Below are 22,986 nucleotides of genomic sequence, written 5' to 3'. Positions count from 1 at the left end.
GGTATTTGTTTCATCCCATCAGCTTGTTGTTTTAAGAGGGATTTTTTTTGTTTAAAAAAATTCTAAAAAATCTCATTGTTCATATTAGTCAAGGGACTTTTTTTTTGGCACTTAGCACCAGTTGGCTGCTGTAAAGTCAGATAACAGGACACACCTCGTAGGTGTGCTGTTTGTTCACAAATACAGATAACAGGCACAGGGAGCAACTACTCTTTACAGTTTACCCTGAAATAAGTACCTTGAGATTTGATACATCACTACTTTGTAACTTAGACCTTTTTTTTTTTAAAGAGAGAAATCTTTGGTACATTAGGAAAAGTGCAGGTGTACACACGTGGACAAAATTGTTGGTACCCCTCGGTTAATGAAAGAAAAAAACCCAACGGTCACAGAAATAACTTGAATCTGACAAATTAATAATAAAGAAAAATTCTATGAAAATTAACACCCAAGAATGGCTAAGAGGAAAACAGTGGATTATTCTGAAGTGGCCTTCTATGAGCCCTGATCTGAATCCTATTGAACATCTGTGGAAGGAGCTGAAACATGCCGTCTGGAGAAGGCACCCTTCAAACCTGAGACAACTGGAGCAGTCTGCTCATGAGGAGTGGACCAGAATACCTGCTGAGAGGTGCAGAAGTCTCATTGACAGTTACAGAAATCGCTTGATTGCAGTGATTGCCTCAAAAGGTTGTGCAACAAAATATTAAGTTAAGGGTACCATCATTTTTGTCCAGGCCTGTTTCATGAGTTGTTTATTTATTTATTTATTTATTTTTAGTAATTCTGTTAAACCACAATTCAAAAGCAATGTCTGATTTTCATTGGTTAATTTTTATAGAATTTTTGTTTGTTATTACTTATGTCAGATTCAAGTTATTTCTGTGACCATTGTGGGTTTTTCTTTTATTAACTGTGTGGCACCAACAATTTTGTCCCTGTGTGTAAATACAAAAATAAGTCATGTCAAATTCACTTTAGCTGCTTTAGTTTTACACCCTGGTTTTGTGTGTGCTGGCTCAGTCACACTGTGTGTAGAAGGCAAGGCTATTGTTGATTAATACCTTATCTGCTTCTCTAACTGTCAAGTCAAAATATGTCCGATGAGAAAACTGAATTCCCACAAATGTAATCAGTTTTCTTTTCAGTCTGAAGTGTCTGAGCAGCGACAAACTACAACTGTACACATGAAACAATAATCTTTCACTGGTCCTCTTCAGCTTTGTCCTTTTCCTGGTAATTATGACCTAATCTCAGTAGTTGTGTGTGTGTCAGCTTTGCAGGTCTGGACTCAGAAACATTTCCCCATACTTCGTACAAAACGGCACACGCTCTTTGATGCTATGTGGGAGAATGAGCTTTCAGATCCTGCCACAAATGATGGATTGTTTGGAGGTGTGTGCTCAGACTTGGCTTCTCTGCAGTGTTAACACTTTTGTACTCTGCTTCAATGCATTCAGTTTAACTTCAACTTCCAGTAGCTTTTCAGGGCCTCCACCCCGACACACACACACACACACACACTTAATAAGGCTGCTACCACCAGCTTCATGACGTGGATGACAGAGCCACCATCCTCATGGTGGACTGCCTCACTAGAGCCTTTCTTGTGTGGAGACTCCGTTTTTGAGGATAGCCTGCTTGAGGCATATTCACATAATTACACACTATTGCTTTTAATAAATTACTTTTGTTTTTGCCTTTAAACAAATGTGTAGAAATGGGTTGTATTGTGTTGATTTTTACAAAAAAAGGCCCAATTACAGTGACTTTAGGTGTTGCAAAGCATTACAGCTGAGGTGGAAATGTTTTATAGGCAGCAAAGTTACTCCTGCGGCTGCCTTTTGTGTTACATGAGACCTAAGTGTTGTAAACTAATTCCCTTTCCTGCAGAAAACCAACGTGAACTTTGATCCGAGTACTGTATGCCAGCTATTTCGTCTATAATCCACAGATTAGTGAATTGTCTTCTGTAAGGAGCTCAGGCTTGGAGTATAAAACAGTATGGCCTCTGTTTGATAACAAGTGACTGTAAACTGAACAGTCAGTATCACAGAGGTGCTTGAGTTACTGTTAGGCACAGCGTAATACTTGGAATTATGTTTTTATTTCAGCAGATGTAACATCAGTTTACTGTCAGACCTACAAAATATTTTTTACCAACCTGTTTGGTAAAATGTAAACCTAAAGTCTGGCAAAAATATGTGACAAGGAGTAATAAAGATCAGGTGATCCAGACACTCTTTTTAGTAGGTTGCTTGAAGATCAAAGTTAGCCTACTTTGTGTTACCTTTACTGATAAGCGCTGTGTAACTGGACAAAGGAAAGTCACTGGCCCTAGTTTTTCTTTATCAGCCATGACACAGCCCTATGAGGAAGTTGCAGCATGTTTTATGAGTTTTATGAATAACTGGATTGACCTTAAAATCTGAATACAAAAGCAGCGCTTACTTGTGTTCATCAGTGTTTAATTGTAAAAAAAAAAAAAAAAAAAGAAGAAGAAAAAAAAGACTGTACTGCACTGTGTGTTTTGGGCTGCTGTTGCTCAGCATGATTCAGTGCTGCAGCCCTGTTCACTGGTCTCCTTTAGTATTCACACGGCGCACCGCTCCACTACCGTCAAGCCAGACAGAATAAGCACTGTCACTTCCTGCACATGGAACAGTGTGTGTGTGATCTGCGTCTCCTTGCGTTATCAGCTTTTGGATTTGGGTGTTAATTGATGATGCCAGTAGAAAGTACAGCTCAGTGCTGTGAATATGTGTATAGAATTTAAGAGATGATCAGTGATGTGTACAGAGCCAGGCTTGAGCATGAAAATCAGTAAGATTGTCTTCTAGTCATCTGTCTCTGTAAATGTTGCAGCTATAATATGCATACATAAAAATATAGGTCGGCGATAAAAGAAGTACATTTGCATATATTTTACTTTAGTAACATTGTCATTCAGCAGCTTTCTTAAGTAAAAGTATGTTAAAGTACTAAAAGCAGTACAGTACTTTCCATTATTGTTTGGACATTACAGATCTATTTTAAATATGATTTGGGATAAACTACTTTTTTCATCAGTAAGTTTTGTATCCAGATATAATTTAAACAAATGTTCTGAAATTTTTTTTTATAGTTTATCAATGAAAAAAAGTTTGTTTTTTTTATTTAAAAAGAACCCCAAAATTGCTAAATAAACAAACAAATCCCTACCTATTTAAATTGAAATTAAGCACATAGCTTGCTTGTAGGTAATCCTTGGATTTGTTAGGTTTTCATGTACATTTTACTGCGGTCATAACTTTATTGCTACATTCGTCAGGTTTATTTCTTTAATTAATATCTATGAAAGATCTTAGCCTTTATGTTTATTATCGTCAGGTAAGGTCGGGGTTTTTTTTTGTTTTTTTTTTGATAAGGTTTTAATCCTTTATATTTAATTTACTCATTTTTTCCAGAAACAAATCTTAAACTTCAATTTTTAAACTTATTATTATAATTTTTGACACCAATCTTATTTTTCTACTGGAAAGCACTTTAGTTAAATGGCTGCTGCTTTAAATGTCTATTATAAATAACGACTTGAGATAAAAATCTTAAAATGATACTTGATTGCGTCCTTCAGTAAAAAACAAACAAACAAACAAACAAACAAACAAACAAACAAACAAACAAAACAAACAAAAAAAAGCCTAATGCATTTTTTTCGGCTTGATATTTTATTTTGAAGACGCAGCTACATCCTGCTCCGGTGTGTCTCCGTCCAACTTGACGTCGCTCCCGTTAACCGTCTCCTTCTCATTCCAGCAGAGGCACTTCATCACCGACGCTCCCATCCACCTGTCCCTCCCTCCCTGCGGCCGTGGAAATATTTTTAACACTCAACTACAAAGAAAACAAAGATGGCAAGCAGCTTCTCACGAATCCTTTCCTCCAAACGACACGTCGGGATCCTGTCGTTCGTGGGAGGCTCCGTCACGGCTGGACTTCTGCTGCACCGGGAACATGTCAGCGCCGGGGCGCCCGTCCGCAGGAGTTACCCCGCCAGGTAACGTTGCCCCACCCGCCTGTGAGCTCGGCTTTACGACACTCCACACACAATTATATTAAACAACTAAGAAATATTTAACGTGTTTTATCGCAGGTTATATTATGACGTCTCCACAAAGTGTCAGTAGCATCACAAATGTGAGTAATGTTAATGTGCAATTTAAGCTAATGACGGAGGAGGGTGTGAAACTAACGGTGTAGCTAGCTTACTAAACCCCAGAGGTCCTCCAGTATAATAAAACATTTAATATTACATTTAAATGTTAAATATGTAGCCAAGTATTATTGAGATATGTTATTGGGAAATGAACAGCTGTTATAAAGCAATGTCCGTTTTAATGTCATATCACAGCAGTTCACACAGAGAACGTTAATATCATCCAGACGCCATGTTACGACCAAACCAACGGTCGAGACAACTTATAGCTCCACACTGAAACTCTGCGTCTCTGCTTCATGTCGTGTTGTGTAGCATCTTCTCTGGTGAAGCATCTGTGTGAAATGTGTGTTGTTTTCTCAATAAAAGCCACCGAATTTAAGGCACACCCCGACAGAGACCATATAACACACTATACAAATCTAATGTTACTGTAAAACACGAGCCAACATAATGCGGCTTGTATGGAAACCTGTGAAGAAGCTCAGACAGATGGCAGCTGTGTTTTCCTGAAGAATGAGCCAGAAGTGAGTTCTCTGAACCGGACTACAGATAAAACAGTTGGTTCAGAGCCATAACTTGTGTGGGTTATCTTGCTGTATAATGGTACACAGACACAGTATGGGGAGATTAAAAGACACCGAGGAGGGCTGTGTACGTGTCCCACGGCACGCCTCCCTGCCTGCATTACAAAGCGGCATTTAAATGTAGATTAGTTAAACATTATCTGCTGCTCAGATATAAAACCCTGCCCTGTGATATTTAACGATCATACATGGGTCACACCTGCAGCACCAGAGAATCTTCATTCAAAAAATAAAACATACTTATTTTTTATTGATAACAAGTGCAGTATCGATTAAAAGACCTCCATCAATAACCTCATCCATCATCCTGCATGACAGTTCGGCACTGACTATGAGATGATACATCCATCCACGGGTCCTTTAGGACAAATGTACCCTAGAACTCTGAGCATGAGTGTGTAGCCATTAAAACCTGGAGAAAACAGACAGCAGCTTTCAGTGTGGTATACAGTATTTATTTGAGCGCATTCGTTGCGATGATACACTGTGGGGGGTTTTTTGTCAGTGGCTACCTTTGTTTTTTTCTGGTTGTGAAAAGGTTAATGCAGTGCCCTTATGGTTTAGGGATTGTTGCACCACCAAGGGCTGCGGCCTTTTTTGCTCTCCTTCTTTCCTGCCACCTCTCTACTGGCGCTCTCTTTAAAAAGGACCACAGCAAAAGACAACATTATTATAGCAGACACTGATGACATAAGCAGTGATGATCAACTGTTCATGTCGAATTCATGTGGAAGAAAGCAGAATTTAGTCCATGTTGTAAGTGAAGGTACAAATAAGGCGAGAAACTAAATTCCTTTTGCAGTCATGGAAATAGATAGTTTAGGCCAAGCAAAAGAAACTTTGGTCAGAGCCCATCCATGACGAAGATGTGACAGTATACCCAAATCATCATTAGTAATGCTTTGTGAAAAGGTTCTGAGAACAGTTTTTAGCTTAAGTGCCTTAGTCTTCCATATCTTTTGACAGACAGCAGGAAACAGGGGCCCATAAGCTACTTAATCTCTGCTCCTTTTGCAGTTTTAGTCTTTGACAGGCCAAACTGAATTTCTTTCCATCCTTGGCCTGAAGACAAAATACTGGTTGGATCACAGCCAGTCTAAGACAGCACATTCCTTTTGGTACTGTACTAGCCTGCTTGAATACCCAAATAATCATTTTAAATACACTTTAGACAGTTTTTCTAATTTAGCACCATTATTTTACTGAAATAGCAGAAATCTAATTCTGCATTTGCCATCAGCATTTAAGGGGCTATATTGTCACCTTAGAATTATATAGTTCTATCTGCGTTCTCGGTAGTGTTGAGATATTTACGTTCAAAGTTTTGACTGCTCATATAGTCAGAATGAAATGAACATTAAATTGTGTTAATACTTGATAACTATAGGCATACTAAAGAGAGTCTAAATGTGTAATTTGAAATTATTTGAAAATTTATAAGTGGGAGTTTTGGAAGTGGGTTTTTTGCAGATAGAACTTTCTAATTCTGAAAAGGCCCATTTCATTTAGAATTATAAAGTTCTATCTGCAGAACATGTTAAAAACAATAACTTGTGCTCCAGAACTCAAATAACTTTTAACAAACAACTATTTTTAACATTAAAGTGCATTTCCAAGTTTTTATTTTTTCATTTTCTATCATTAGAAATGGCCAATTATGCTTCAGTTAAATCTTTCAGATCATCGATAATTATGTTCGTGTAAATAACCTTAGTCAGTATTAAACTTGAAGAATAGCTAATTATTTTTGCTGTCCAGATCTTCAGGTCTAACTTTGAATAGAACCATGTGTGAATCAAATGAAAATTTCAAAAATAGGTCAAAAGGTAATGTCATTATTTTGCTTATTTATAATATTATGAACACCGCCAAAAGGGTTCTACAGGTTGAAGTCCCATTTAAAAGTGTGGTTCTTCACAAATATACAGCAAAAACAATTAACAGTAAGATAACAATTGAACTTGTTATCTAACTTAGATTTAATGTAAACAGTGAATTAAGTAGAAGAAAAAAATGGTCACAAAATGGTCAACATTACAATTTATTACAATCACAAAACAGCAGAACAATCAGATCAATAATTTAACAATAAAAAATGCAACATGCATCTTTGTTGCATACATTCAGTCTTATTATTTTCATGTTGTAGTTTTCTTTACCACTAACCATTGTTTTTTAAGAAACTAGAACTACATGTTAATGTTAAAAACATGCTGGTCAAATTGGCCCACAGTGGCGGCGCGAGATATTTATTTTACTGAAAAGCACTTTGTAACACTTCTTTTGAAAAGTGCTCTATAAATAAAGTTTATTATTATTATATTATATTATTAACTGTCAGGTCATGGTAGTTGGCTACGTAGCTGCAAGCATTAATGTGATTGGTGGATTGTTGTATATTCTGTGTTCTGATTGGCCAACACAGATAGAACTTTATAACACCCAGTTTAGAGAAATCGCAGATAGAACTATCTGTTTTTGTTAATTAAAAGCTAAATATATATATATATATATATATATATATATATATATATTTTAAAAAACACATAGTTTTGTATAGATAATGTGTCCAAGAATCAGAAAATGTAAATAACTCAATTTTGCCAAAAATGTCAGATAGAGCTTTATAATTCTAAAGTGACGATATGTAGGTATAAACTGTAATACCAGATGCAGTGGTTAGCTCTGTCGCCTCACAGCTCAAAGGTCCTGGGTTGGAATCTGAGCCTGGGGTCTTTCTGTGTGGAGTTTGCATGTTCTTCCCATGTCTGCATGGGTTCTCACTGGGTTCTCCAGATTCCTCCCACAATCCAAAAACATGCTGAGGTTAACTGGTGACCATAAATTGTCTGTTGGTGTTAATGTGAGTGAGTGAGCTGCATTGTCTGTCTATGTGGCCCTGTGATAGACTGGCGACCTGTCCAGGGTGTATCCTGCCTTCACCCTGAGTCAGCTCAGATAGAGGCCAGACCTCCAGCGACCCTACAGAGGCTAAAGCGGTATAATGGATGGATAATGTAATACCATTTTGTACCTCAGGAGGCTCTAGTGAATCACCTGTACAATCCAGTCTGTCCAACATTTAATTCCTCCACAACAATGCTCATTTCTCTCATGCTCAAAATACACACACATACACTATGTAATTATTAATTATTTATTATTAATTAACTATGTAATTATTTCAAAAAGAAAATCCCAAGTTGGGATTTGATGTAATTTTAACAGCTACGTATTTGGACAATCTGCAGACATACTTGCTTGTCAGTATCACTTTATCCAGTGCTGAAACTCTGACAGCTGGTCAAGATAACACTGCTACCTTTTAATCGTCTAATAATGACAGCATTTGTAATGTTTTTTGGTACAGTTTGTGTTGTCATTAGCTGCACTGAAGATCTGTTTTGAATTGTCTGAACAATGTCAATACACGTGGTTTGTTTGCTACATAAAATTGGCTCAGTTTGGTAGATAGCTGACAAGCTATTTGAGCTAATTTTCTGAACCATGTATCAACAAACAGCGAACTTAGCAAACATATTAACACTGCCAATAACATTATTCAATTAGCTACCCTAATAAGCAATTGCTACATAACAAATTTACACAGTTTAGAAGAAGCGTTACAAGATTAGCATCAAACTGTGTTTCTTTACCTGCCAGAAGTTGTCTCCAGCAGATACGCCAGTGTAGTAGCGGTGTGTTTTTGACAGAAGGTCCCAGATTTCGACTACTTATCCTGTGTATGTGTTTTGTGGAAATTTCCTTGAGTGAGTCACTCATTCTATACCTGTTCCAAGGGCAAAGCTCCATATGTAACCTGTGCCAACACTGCAAAAACATTTTCTTTCTCAAAGATGCAGCAATACATTATCTTTCTTTTATATTTGTGCAGTGCGGAGTACCCTGACCTGCGCAAACACAACAACTGCATGGCCACTAACCTGACACCTGCAATCTATGCCAAGTTGTGTGATAAGGCCACTCCCAGTGGTTACACACTGGACCAGGCCATCCAGACGGGTGTGGACAACCCTGGACACCCCTTCATCAAGACTGTTGGCATGGTGGCAGGAGATGAGGAGTCTTATGAGGTCAGACATCATTACACCTTTTCAAACGTACATGCACAACAGTTGTGTTCCAGCCTCTCTCCAACTTTGTAATACTGCCAAGACAGCTTCAACAATGATTTGAACCCTTTAAACCTCAGAAAAAACTGAAATGACTTATATTTTCATGCTAACTACAATATGAGAGCATTTTGTAACTAATTCTCCTCGTCCTGTTTCAGAAGGAGTGTTACAGTACCAGACAGGCAGGGTTTTAAGCTAGGACACCTCTTTTGGGATGTCTCAATATCTAACTATAATGAGGATCCAACTAGATTTCCATTTTAATTGCCTACTTCATTTAGAGAGCCACATAAATATCTTAGACATCTGACAGATGTCAGTGTTCTTTCTAGTCTGATAGTAAGTATGAATCAAGAGAACTAGTCAATGTTAGTGTTAAGGATGCAGACATAGGTCAAGCTTCGAACATTTACATCACTTCTAAATATCTGAGCTGTGCTAAAACACATTTTCTTTTAGCTATGATATAAATGAACATTTATCACACAGTGTATCTAAAATGTAATGCAGTTGTCAGTCCCGTATACTCCCTGCTGTTGATATGTGGGATCGTTTTGATTGCGGTTTACTACTGCAACTGACTTACTGCCAAAAGCGTGAAAGGAATTGTGGTAATGCATGAAGGTAAGGTCATGAAACATTTGCTGGGAAAGTAAACAAACCCTTTCACGTTTTACTTACTTTATTGTGTTGTAGATTGAATTTTAAATAGTTAAAATTGAATTTCTTTGTCCATCAATCTATACACAATAACCTTACAACGACAAAATGTATTTCAATTTATTTTTCATCATGTTTGCAAATTTATCAAAAGGTTAAAAGCTGAAATCTCATTGAAGTCTTATAATTCTTTATTCATTAATTGTGGGTGTTTTTCAGGTATTTGCAGATCTGTTGGACCCTGTCATCAAAGAGAGGCACAATGGCTATGACCCCCGCAACATGAAGCACCCCACGGATCTGGATGCTAGCAAGGTAACACGCACACTGACAACACAGCTTGTCTCGTTGGAGAAAAGTTTTAATCTGTGGGCTGGTGACTTGCTGCAGTGATTTGAAAATGACGTACACCAACAGATACAGCACTACATATTTTACTCCAGATATGAACGTTGTAAGTTAACAGACAAGCTCCCACTTTACTTTTCTAGCTGTATATATACAGGTATCACCAGTCTGAGTACTATCATGTAGAAAAGTAAGTACAATAGTGATACTTCCTCCTCTGTTATTTTTCTGTTACCTTTTTAACTGAGCTTTTAATGCCTCCTATGATGTAATTTGCCTCAACAGGTGGAATTGCGTCGCCTGCCAGAAAATGTCTTCCTTTTTTCAGAATGTAGAAATAGAAACATTTGCCTACTTGTCTCTGTTTCAGATCCAGTCGGGCCAATTCGATGAGCGTTACGTGCTGTCTTCCAGGGTGAGGACGGGCCGCAGTATCCGGGGGCTGAGCCTACCTCCTGCCTGCACCCGTGCAGAGCGCAGGGAGGTGGAGAGGGTGGTGGTGGATGCCCTCGCTGGCCTGAAGGGTGACCTGACTGGGAGGTACTACAGTCTCACCCAGATGACAGATAAGGAGCAGCAGCAACTCATTGATGTGAGTGATGCAGGAATGCTGCTGTATATTATATATGTAGCACCTTTGACCTACTGTGCTAAACTCTTTTTCCAAAAGGAATCCCTCTGGAAAAAAAAAATCAAGTTTTAAGTTAACCATGTTTTAGAAAACAGTAATTTGATAGTTTCTGTAATACTGTAAGGAAGAATTTCTTTCAGTTCTTATTAAGAAAAAAATGATAATGATACACATTGGGCACACTCACAAATTGGATAAAATGCATTTAGTCTCGTGTGAATGTGGTTACAGTTTCCCCCCAAGCCAGACAATTTTATCACTTGTTATCAGAAAAGAGTGTGTTGTGTGGCTGCCAGGGCATTTTTCTCCTGACAATGAGAAAGATTGACCAGATTATTGAATTCTGAAGTCTAACCCCCTTGTTTCTGTCTCCCAGTACTCTGCATCCTATTACCAGGCATTTTAGTAAGAGCACTTGGTATAAGGTTGGGGTAAGGGTTATCGTTCGGAAAGTAGTGGTTATGGTTAGGGTAAGCCTCCAGAAGATTAATGTAAATTGATGTAGTGTGCTCTGAATTGTGCTAGTGTGAGGGTTTTTTTGAGAGACTAATTTTCATTGTTGTGCAACTGTGTACATTTTTCTCTGGTCTTGATCTCAAGGAAATCGCCTACCTAAGAACTACTTTATAAGGTATTTGTTTTCTATATTTACAATAGGACCACTTCCTGTTTGACAAGCCTGTGTCCCCCCTCCTGACGTGTGCCGGCATGGCTCGTGACTGGCCAGATGCCCGTGGTATTTGGTAAGTAAAAGTAAGTTAGAAACTAAGTTTCTGGCTGATAAAAAAAATACTTATTTTTGGATGATGATCCTAAATATCTCAATAAGGGTTTCTGTGTTGTTCACTTTAATTTAGAGACAGTGAAAATGACATTGCCATCATATTTCTTATCTCTGGAATAGGGCCTACTAGAGTATTTATTTTTATTACATTTTAAAAGTTGAACAACCATTTTTGGGAGTGTGGGTACAAATTTCCAGTTTATTTGTGGGAAGTATGTGTGTTATCAGTATATGCATGATCAGATACTGTATGTTTCATTTTCCTATTGTGGTGCCAGGTGTGAGCATGTATAGGTTGTAAAGAAGAGGTCTGAGGGTTGACCTCTGTGGAGTAAATCAGTACAGCAGGCAAAATATATCGTCATGGTTTAAACTGTTGTTTAAGACAGACTTGAAAAAATATGTTCAGTTTAATTTAGCATTGAAGTCCTTTTTGGGCAATTTAGGCCAGACAGATAAGCACCATCAAACTATGACAACAACACATAACAATACAATTTCAGAGAAGACAAAATAATAAATATTTACAAAAAGTACATTAAAAACATCCAGATCTTAGATGCTTGGACAATGGAAGCATAAATCAAAACTTTAAAAATGTTCCAACATAGCTATTTAATAATCTGATAACACTGGTAACAAATGACGATGTATATAATCTAGTTATTATATATGGTGACAGCTTACGCTTAATCTTTGGTAGCCTATGGCATGAGTCTGAAGGCAAAGCAGAACAGTTTTGATCAAGCAGATCAGAGGACTATACTACGATGCAAGTTGACATAGCTGGGCTTTCTTTGTGTAAGCCAGTTTGACAGAAATGAAAGCCCCAGCCAGAGATCACGGGTATCACGAAGGTGGTTATCAACTTTCTTTGTCAACTCAGGCTTTCTGCTTCAAACATTGAGTGTGTTCACATAAAAAGGGGCGTTTAACACGTCACATGACTCTTCTTCTGCACAAAATGAAACGATCATGTGCAGCTGCTTCAGTCGACACGTTTTTTTCATGGAGAACAATGAGGAATGTAAATATTTATGATGGTAAAAAGCGCTGCTACTGCAAATGGTGCAAGACAGAAACGCTGGCAGAAAACTGTTAAACGTGGTAATGTATAGTATTTTACCGATGCAGCCGCCTATTTCCAAATGACAGCTGCACGTTAAAGTTAAACTTTAAACTTTAAACTTCATACATTTAAACATGATCTTGTATTGAAGTGCATTTAGGTCTGACAGTGTCTCATAATGCACGATATCACTTTAACTTTAGGCCAAATCAAAGCGAAATTGATGTTATTGATTGAATATTTTCTGTAATAAATACCAGGAGAAAAATCATTTTTCCAGTCTGTGTTTTATCAGCTATAGTACCAGCAGTGTAAACGGACTTGACAGCAAATCAGAGCCAAACATAAAGATATTTATGTGATTTCTGCATCGCTAGCTAAACATGTCGGGTTCCCATGGCAACATGATATTTACAGAGTGCGATACTGTAACTACTGTATCTTCATTCAGTGATATCAGTAATGCATAACTCAGCATGTTTGCAGATAAAACACATTCCCATCAGCTGAGAATCTGGATCGTTCATAAATAATAGTCAGTGAACGATTTGGTTAAAGGGAGGTTGTCCTTCCAGCCGATTTAAATACGAAACTCTGAACATAACCTGCACCCGACCTGCACAGCATCAGTTACCATGGAGATCTAGCAGGTAAAAAGAGAGCCACCGTTGTGACACTGAAGACTGAAGCTCAACATACCTTGATGACCAACTAATCTCGTTTCATAGTACCTCAGTCGTTGTTTGTTCATGATCTTCTTGCTGTTTCTGACAACACCATTGAGTGCGTTTTTGTGTTTCACATTGACATAAACAAACAAGAAGAACCCATTCTTTGAAGAAAGGGGGAAAAAAAGCAACTTCTCTCAAAAGTGATTTATGATTCACTGATTAGGAATTTGATGATTATTCATTTTGTCGCAAGCAGAAAAGAGAAATTAAACAAAGTTTAGATTACTGTTAGCTGTCTACAGGTTTTCATTTCTTTTTTTATTCATTTCAGAGTGGATTTTATATATTTTAAACTCAACTTGTTGGTTGTTTTTTCCCAATTTACATGTACCCCTTCTGATATTCTGTAATGATTTCAAATTTTCATTTTTTTTTTAAGATGCTGTTGGTGGTCCATTAAATGTTGCAAGTTATATTTTGTTTTCTTTTTTTTTTTTTTAATTTGTCATTCATTTCCTTTCTCGGGATAATTTTGGCATTTTGTCACAGTAATATTTAGTTTCATCCACTTGAATTTTTAATGACCCCTGCCCTCTGTTGTAGGAAACTGGTAGTGGGAGTGAGTATGTGTGTGTGTGTGTGTGTGTGTGTGTGGGAGGGATGGGGGCTTTAATCTTCCCTTTGTCTCAAATAGAGCCACTCTTTCAGTACTTAATTGCCTAAGTTTTGCGTTTAACAGGTGAGAAATTTAATCTATAATTGAAAAAAAAAAAAATTGCATTTTAAAGGATTTTATGAACTTTACCATAGCATGGTTGGACAAGTAATGTAGTTTCTCTGTTGGTGAGCTGTGAAGGAGGTGCATTAGCAATGCGGACAATGCTCCTTCAGCATTGAGTTTCAGCATGTACCCAGGAATAACTCAATGCAACGTATCAGCCAGCCAAAATCAATCACCAGCCTCCCTCCTCGCTCCCTCTGCCAACCTCTCCTCTCCTTAATAATTCACCTTCACTTCATCCCTCCATCAGCTCTTCTTTCAGGTGTACTGGCAGCTTTCTCTTTCTTTGGCTCTCACTCCCCCTCTCTGCTTTCATTTTTTTTCACTGCCCTTATTTTCTGCTCTACTTTCATTTTGCTGATGATTCCCCCTCCCCTCTAACATCCCTTTTTTTGTCTTGCTCCTCCCTCTCCCCAGTCTGTTGTCACCACATTTATTAAATGTCTAAGAATCCCCTAGTCTGACACCACATGTGGCACAATAGCCATTTCTGGTTCCAAACTTACCTTCAGATCCTAAAAGCTAAGAGACCTTGTGAACCTTTTCATGATTGCTTTTTTCTTCAGTGAGGCACTGTTGAGGTTAAAAGGACAATTAGTGTAGCTGTTTTCCCAGCTGGTATGATCAAGGGTAGAGTCCATGCACCCATAAAAAAAGAGGATTTACAAAAGTGAGGTTAGTTAGACAATGCGCTTGAAAAAACAAACTACCAAGAGACTGAAAAAATTGTTTGTCACAAGTTCCACACGCCTTAACAAGTGAATATGTAGGAGATCAGTATGGACACAAAAACCTCTGTACTGACTAAGAATAGCTTTGTGTTTTGACTTTAAAATTTGAAACATTGCGTGCAAAAAGTTAATACAATCTTACTTTTGCCAGAAGGGTCATTAAAATTCAATGCACGCTTTCTCTGGGTAGCATGATTGTGTTCTATAAATATTACTGTACTTTGCTTTTCAAATTTTTAAGTACTGTATTTATATCTAGAAATTTTAATGGAAGTGTTCCGCTTCAAAACACCACAGAGCATCTACAACCTTCTAATAAATGCTGTGGTATATTCTTTTTGTGAGAACGTGATTATTCTAAAAGTATCTTTTCTTGAACTAAATTGTGGGAGGGCTGCAAGGTGGCGCAGTTGGCAGCACTGTTGCCGTGCAGCAAGAAGGTTGCTGGTTCGCGTCCCGGTGGGGGCACCGGAATCTTTCTGCGTGGAGTTTGCATGTTCTCCCCGTGCAGCGTGGGTTCTCTCCGGGTTCTCTGGCTTCCTCCCACAGTCCAAAAACATGAGGTTGATTGAGGTTATTTGGTGATTCTAAATTGTCCGTAGGTGTGAATGTGAGTGTCTGTCTCTAAGTGTGGCCCTGCGATGGACTGGCGACCTGTCCAGGGTGTCCCCTGCCTTCATCCTAAATCGGCTGGGATAGGCTCCAGCCCCCCCGCAACCCTAGTGAGGATTAAGCGATGTATAGATAATGGATGGATGGATAAATTGTGGGACAGGTGAAAATTCTGACCTGGTTATAGCACTGTACAGGAATAACTAGAGCATTTCTTTGTTGAAATACATCCTCTGGAGACCATCAGTGCCCATATTTCAGTCATTGAAAATCTTCAGCCTGGACCATGCTCTTAGACCAGTGGATAGATACCATCCATTTCTATACACTGCTTAATCCTCATTAGGGTCGCAGGGGGTGGAGCCTATCCCAGCCGACTTAGGGCGAAGGCAGGGGACACCCTGGACAGGTCGCCAATCCATCGCAGGCTACACTTAGAGACAGACAACCAAGCACACTCACATTCACACCTGCGGACAATTTAGAATCACCAATTAACCTCAACATGTTTTTGGACTGTGTGGGAGGAAGTCGGAGAACCCGGAGAGAACCCACGTTGCACGGGGAGAACATGCAAACTCCACGCAGAAAGATTCCGGTGCCCCCACCGGGACGCGAACCGGCAACCTTCTTGCTGCGAGGCAACAGTGCTACCAACTGCGGTGGATAGATACCTAAGAATATAAAGTAATAATACAAATGAACACTTCATTACATACATATTTCCTCTAAAAACTGTAAGCTTGTACTCTACATTGCAGACAAACTCGAGTGATGAGCTTTTCATTAAACAGATTTTCCTTGCTGTTTAAGAAGTTGTTTAGTATGTCAGAAATCAATACCACATTACAAGGCCTTGACAGCACAACAGTAAATGACCCATAACAGAAACGAGCACTATCTTTATACTTTTGGGGGGAAAAAAAACTTGAGAAATGAGATACGACTTAGGAAAGGGATATTAGCTCTCTGTTCAGGTTTTGCTGGTTACTGCATAAAAATAAATTACCCTTTCTCTTCACTACTTCTTCATATCTGTGATGCTACAAATGCAGAGGACAGACAACCCAAACTCACAGGGCTCATAAAAGTATAACTCAAAATAACCTCTCTCTGTACAGGCACAACAATGAGAAGACATTCCTTATTTGGGTCAATGAGGAGGATCACACCAGGGTCATCTCCATGGAGAAAGGAGGCAACATGAGACGAGTCTTTGAGAGGTTTTGCAGAGGCCTCAAAGAGGTAAGAGTGTGTTTGTGAGTGGATTTTTTAAAAAGATTGCTTAACATATTAAGATGGGAAAAAAAGAACTAAAGCAAGACTTGGTAGGATTAAGAAACAATAGAGTTTTTCATTCTGATCTGCATGTAAAAATCTGTTTCTGATTTTAACATCAACATGGAGAGTAAGGAATTACAGCCAGCCAGTCTGAGGCGCAGTCTGACGTGCAGCCTGATGTCAGCTGTGCATGATTTAATAAAGATAGTGGATCTTACATTTAATAATACCAGACTGTTGGACTGCTACTTATAGAGGAGGAGGGGGAACAGGAGAGCATTAATGACATCTAAAAGCATTTCTGCAGAGAATGCTTGTACAAGCAAAAGACTGCTTACACTAGTCTTCATTCTACCTCCAAAATACAGCATGTGGGCAGACGCACAAAAACACTTTGTCCAAACATGGCCACGCAAACATAAACTATTTATCCAAGCAATCCAGCTTTCCTATTAGAGAAAGAGTAAGGGCCAAGCAATGCAGCATCTGGTGCTGCACTGTTGCACACTGCAGGTGTGACAACCCTGAACAACACTCTGTAATGCAGCCTTGATTTTTGTATCATTCCAGTCCCACCAGAGTTCACTTAACAGTCCTACAAGTGACTAACTCCCCATCTGTACATGTCAGCCATCAAGTATAAATAATGAAACGCTCCTACCTGTTTAATGTAACTGATTCTGTCCCTCTCAGGTGGAGCGCCTCATCCAGGAGAGAGGCTGGGAGTTCATGTGGAATGAGAGGCTTGGTTACATCCTCACCTGTCCCTCCAACCTGGGCACAGGACTCAGGGCCGGAGTCCACGTCAAACTGCCTCTGCTGGGCAAGGTAACACAACAGTTACAATCACACTACCAAAATTTGGCAACAAATATTTTGGTAGATAGTAAGGGATATTTTGTGTTACTGATCTATTTGTGCCACATTCTGAACAAAAACAGAGTATCTGCATACACCAAAAATACATCAAAGTATGATCTTGTCAAAGTAAAAGTCTTAGAAAACATAGAGCTACATTTTTTTCTTAATCTGAGTAATTTAGTATTTTCTACAGAAAAAAATGCAAACGGCACAAGCAGCAGAGTCAGCTGTTTTCCTTGGTGTTTTATCACATTTTGAACCCACATGCATGTGAACTACAATATTTACACTGCACTGTATTTATTACAGGATGCCAAATATTTCTCTTTCCACTGCACTTCTTTTACGAAATATCAGGGATACACAATAATATTGGCATAATGTTACAGAATATTGTAAATGGAACATGTTGTACATGCAAGTTGAAGTGGCATTGGCAACTGCAGTTGGCTAAAATGAGTTATATGTGAGTTAATTATGCCATACAATAATTTAATTTGCCAAATAATATTTCATAGCTGTCTACTAAATTTTCATTTCTTAAACATAATAATAAATGCATATATATATATGAAACTAAATAAAAATGTTGCAGTGATGTAATTCCATTCTCATTATTCTTAATAATAATACATTTAAGGACAACCCAGCAGTGTGTTATCATATTCAAGATTAGATCCCAGGGTAATATCACCAACAAATACGATGATTCAAGTGCTTACAAACTGTCTGGAGTAACTTCTTTTACCTGCCTCCCAGGATCCCCGCTTCAGTAAGATCCTGGACAACCTGCGTCTGCAGAAGCGAGGGACAGGTGGTGTGGACACCGCTGCTGTAGGTGGTGTGTTCGATATCTCCAACCTGGACCGCCTGGGACAGTCTGAGGTAAACCTAGATAGAAAAGCACAGGGACGGGAGCTGAGTGAAAATGAAGGGTTTAAGTAATGTCTTCACCTTTCATCAACAGAGCAAAGTATTCATCTGCCACTGTGTTTCACTCTAACAGTTTTTTAGCCAATAATACCTCTCTGTAGTTTGTGCGAATGTGTGAAAGCACAGCATTAAAGAAACATCGCATGCTGTCTCAATAGATCCTCCCTGAATAAACAAAAATTCTATACTCTGAATATTTATTGCCTCTTGGTGTTATCAGTGTGGTAGTTCAGGTCCCTTAAGTGAAGTGAAGGAAACCTTAAACATGTTACCTTGAAAACATTGGGATTATGTCAGACAGCACAAGACCATTGTTAAATGAATATTTTGAGATGTACAGTCGTGACTCGATAATCCGACACTAAATGTAAAACCTTCTTTTATGTCGGATAGCAAGGCTGTCGGATTGTCAAGACGGAGGTCGAGATACAAGGAGGGCTTGATGCTTGAAGGCTCATTTGTTGTTAATTATTGTTCATAGTTGTTGTAATAACTAGTAGGGCTGGTCCGAATAGCACTTTCTGGTCTCAGGATATTCAGGCCCAATTAATGATGACTAAATATTTTGCGCGGTCTGGGGGGGCACTTCCACCCCAGGGGAGCGCTCCGACGGGGTGGAAGTGGCCGGAATGCACAAGCAGTACTTTGCTGCTGATGCTAGTTTAGGATAGCGGTCTCACTTCTGTTGCCACCATTGGCGGCGGCAGCGACAGCGCCACCATCCATGTTTGCTTCTGTAAACACTGAACACGCTCGCAGCATGTGACGTCGTTGTGCCCTTTTCTGTGCATGCAGTTGTATCAAGTTCACACAGGAGATCATATACAAGTTGCATTTAATTGGAAATATGAACGAACTTGCAAAAAAATTGGATTTCACATAAAATCTGAATCTAACATCCTGCAGTCTGACCGCAACCAATCTGTCGGATTGTTGAGTCAGATAATACGCCGTTATCCTTATTTGTGACATAAAATGTCACGTCGGAGTCGGAATCCAAGGCTGTCGGTATGTTAATGTTATTTCTGTGGGTTCCGTTCGTTTTTCCTAAAAACCTGTTGGATAGCAAGGTTTTCAGATTAAGGGTCAGATTATCAAGTCACGACTGTAGATGTTTTTAACTCAAGTTAAAAGAGAGGAGAGAAGGGGAAATGATATTCTTGCCCAAGCTGTACATGTAGTCTGTCTTTGTTATGTCCTTGGTCATGCTGTCACGCCTGTGTGACAGAGTCATCCAGTACAATGGAGCACTGTATTGTTTTCAGTGTGTGTGGTTGCATATTTTATTCTGGTTACATGGAGAGTGGCGATGATTCTTCGTGGTTTCTGGGTGGAGTGCAGTGTACAAATTAGCATTCAATATGGTGTAGACTGAGAGTCAGTCATCCAGTTATCTTTCTCTGACATAATTTCATCTGATCCTGTCTGTTCTAAGTTTTGACAGTGTTGGTTGCTCAGTGTTGTTTGGTCCTCCATCACCCAAACTTATGCTCCCCCAGAGAAAGAGCACTGTCAGACTGGGGTCACTAAGTGTAGGAACAAGGACAGAGGGATGAGGGATAAGGGGAGTGAGGAGAGTTGGAGCAAAGAATAGGAGGGCAGTAACAATTTGTTCCTCTTTTAATGAATCTGAGAAAATATAACTACACATTTAGAGGGCTGTGCAAAGGTTTGACTGTAACTGTAGTAATCTTACAACAAACACCAGATGTTGGTGTTGTATGAGGTTGAGAAGTGTTCAGGACTGCTCTGTATCTACAGCCACTGACAGTATGAATGTTGAGCAGAAATTTCTGACACTGTGCCAACATAAACATTAAAAAAAACATTGTGTTATCCAAAACCTTCCTGTGCATCTCTGTATTAAACTCATATTCCAGGTGAGCAGTGACAAACTTTACACCAAGGGTCAATCAGTTTATTTTCCAGGGCTGATACCAGTTAATCAGAGTCCTCTGAAACCAATACATGTGCAGTAAAAGTGAACATTTTATTTTCAAATTTAGAAAAACACAAACTACAATGCAAAAAAGTCATTGAAATTCCTATGATTATATATGATTTAATTGTGTTTAATTAAAAGAAAACTTTTAACATTTATCTTTCCGTGCTGAAAAGCTATGACTTGTGACATGTAACCAATCGGAAAGCACTGTAGGTGGGACATTGCAAGAGACTACAGAGTGGTGACTACTAAAATGCAGGGCGTTTTAAATTCATTTATTTTAATGAGGAATTGGTTAAAAATAGTGATGCTGATATTTGGAAAAGTACTGATTACATGACCAGAAAAGGGGCCAGACCCCAGGTCAAACTCTGTATTTACATTATTCTGCACAATGAGGCTCACACATCTGAGTCATGAAACAGTAAGTCGCACTGGAATTACAGTATAGAAATATTGTCAGTTTTCTATGTTCTTATCATTTTTCTTGTGCAAAAATAGATAACTGCATTAAAATGTGACTTGTTCTTCCATCAGGTCCAGCTGGTGCAGACAGTGATTGATGGCGTCAGCTACCTAATCGAGTGTGAGAAGAGACTTGAGCGAGGCCAGGACATCAAGGTGCCCCCACCCCTTAAGCAGTTCAAGTAGACACTGATCCCTCATCTTCCTACACTACCCCTGGGCACAAACACATGCACAAACACCCCGCTCTGTGCCCATAGATATTACAAATATCTATGTCATTGCCTCATTTACTACTACCACTTATCTAATCACCCCTCCCTGCCCCACACTATACCCCTCTATAATATAATCTAAATATATTATATGTAGTTATCTGGCTAAACCCAGTCTAAGTCCCAGAATACTGCTTTGGGCAATTTCATTAATTCAAACCTTGCTCTAAGCTCAAATTCAAACACTTCTTAATAAGGATGCACAAATCGTGGGGCTGTTGTAGTGGAGTAAAGATGCACATCTTTGCATGACCAAACAGTATCTATGGCTCTACTCCCAAACCACACCTCAGCCCAGCAAACCCAGCTTTACCCTGCCTCAGTCCTCTCTTGCCGCATGTCCTTTCTTCTTCCCCCATTCCCGTGTGTTGATTGGTCATGCCTATTATCTGGTGCTTGTGTAGGCCATCCATTTGTGCTTTACTCGCCATTGTGGATTGTGTGTACATAGTTTCTTTTCACCATTTCGAGTGGATTTGAATGTAGATTATCAGTTTCAGACTGAAGAGACTTATGTTCTCCAGATGATTTGTATGTTTCATGACACACTTGTGTCAAATGATTGCGTTATAACACACACTGGCCGGGTTGGGCTCTGTACTGTAAGCTACTGAAGCAATATCATTCGAGCTCATAGCTGAATGTCACACTGTCATGTCTTTTATTAAAGAAATCATCTATTTAACAGTACCTTCTCTTCCTCTGGCTGTCTCTTCTTTGTCAATAGAGTGGTCTTTTTGGAGTTTCAATGTGAACTAGATATAATTCTTTGATGTCCAAGCAGATTTTCACAAACATGAAGCTCAAACTTCAAGTAACCATGGTAACTAAGCTTGAGTGGCATGATTGTAATCAGCGTGGTTGCATAGTACCATGTCACACTGTTTAGTCAGAGGCATAACAAAACAGTATTATGCTTGAAGTGGTAAAACATGGGGTTCCTACTTTAATAGAGCCTGACCTAGAATTCTGGAAAATGTAAGAATTTCTTGACTTAATTAAAAATTATAAGTTCCACTGGTGTTCAAAAACTTCAAAAGCATTTCAGTTATTTAGTGTTTCACATGTGTTTCCATATGACCATACAAACAGGTACAATAGTTTTATTTCCATGTACATTACTATAAATAATAACAACTGCACAAAAACGTATAGGTTAAAATATTCCCTCACAGATAAATTATGTATGTCTGTCTGGGTTACATTTGTTGAAAACTACAGTGCCCAGTGGTTTCGGGAATATTTGACTTTTTTCATTCTTTTTGGGGATTTTTGACATTAACAAAAATGTAGAATTAACCTTATCCTTTAAGCTTCACAGTGAATTGCTTTTTACTCAGACTTTGTTCACATGTAGTTTGGTGTAAACACTTTGAACACAACCCCTGCAATTAAACGTGCTACATGAATTTGCACGTGTGTGTACAAATGAACTTGTGTTGGTCTTGTATTTAGAAGCGAGTGTAAAGACATCAGTGTTTTCTCAGCAGTGCAGGAAGTCTGTAACAAGTGCTTTGTCCCATTGTGAATGAATGGATATTTATTGTCTCTCGTGATGAAACAACAACAGTTTTTCCAGTGTTTTGGTCTGGACGCTGACAGGACAACAAGGCGCTCAGTGTTCTGCGGAGCCACAGCTGAGACGTCAAGTGTAGGTGTTGTGAGGCATGAGGAATCTGTTTCTCTTCAAGGATTAAGATAAAAGTTGTGACGTCCTGAATACACACTCTTCCTCCTCCTCCTCCTCCCTGGCTCTCTGTCTCTCACAGTTGTCAGAGCATGTCACTAGCATAGTGCTGCAGACCTCGCTTCTCCTCTCTCCTCCTCCTCCTTCCAGATATGGCTGAGGAGCAAGTAGGTTGTCATGGCAACCACTTCACAGAGGCAATTGGGGCTCGGATGGGGGAGGGAAGAGGCTTTGTGGGTAACAAAACAAATCTCTACAGCACAGATGAATGCTGCACATTGCACAGCCAAAAATAAATACAAGTTCCCAGGAAACTGATCAATTAATGATGACA

The 22,986-nt window shown here is 38.9% G+C and overlaps 1 protein-coding gene across 1 annotated transcript; it reads left to right on the top strand.

Moving 5' to 3' along the window:
* Positions 1 to 3,791: 3,791 nt before the first annotated feature.
* On the top strand, positions 3,792 to 21,655 carry LOC103366310 (creatine kinase U-type, mitochondrial-like). The gene is made up of 9 exons (XM_008294003.1): positions 3,792 to 4,036; positions 8,678 to 8,876; positions 9,798 to 9,893; positions 10,297 to 10,518; positions 11,215 to 11,300; positions 16,327 to 16,450; positions 17,180 to 17,314; positions 18,107 to 18,232; positions 20,763 to 21,655. Exons 1-9 carry the CDS (start codon positions 3,891 to 3,893, stop codon positions 20,874 to 20,876), a joined length of 1,248 nt encoding a protein of 415 aa, XP_008292225.1. The 5' UTR covers positions 3,792 to 3,890; the 3' UTR covers positions 20,877 to 21,655.
* The last annotated feature ends 1,331 nt before the right edge of the window (positions 21,656 to 22,986 follow it).

Source organism: Stegastes partitus, unplaced genomic scaffold (assembly GCF_000690725.1).
Source record: "Stegastes partitus isolate 25-593 unplaced genomic scaffold, Stegastes_partitus-1.0.2 Scaffold21, whole genome shotgun sequence".
NCBI lineage: Eukaryota > Metazoa > Chordata > Actinopteri > Pomacentridae > Stegastes > Stegastes partitus.
Note: the sequence above shows the minus strand (reverse complement) of the source record. Positions and strands in the feature narration are given on the sequence as shown.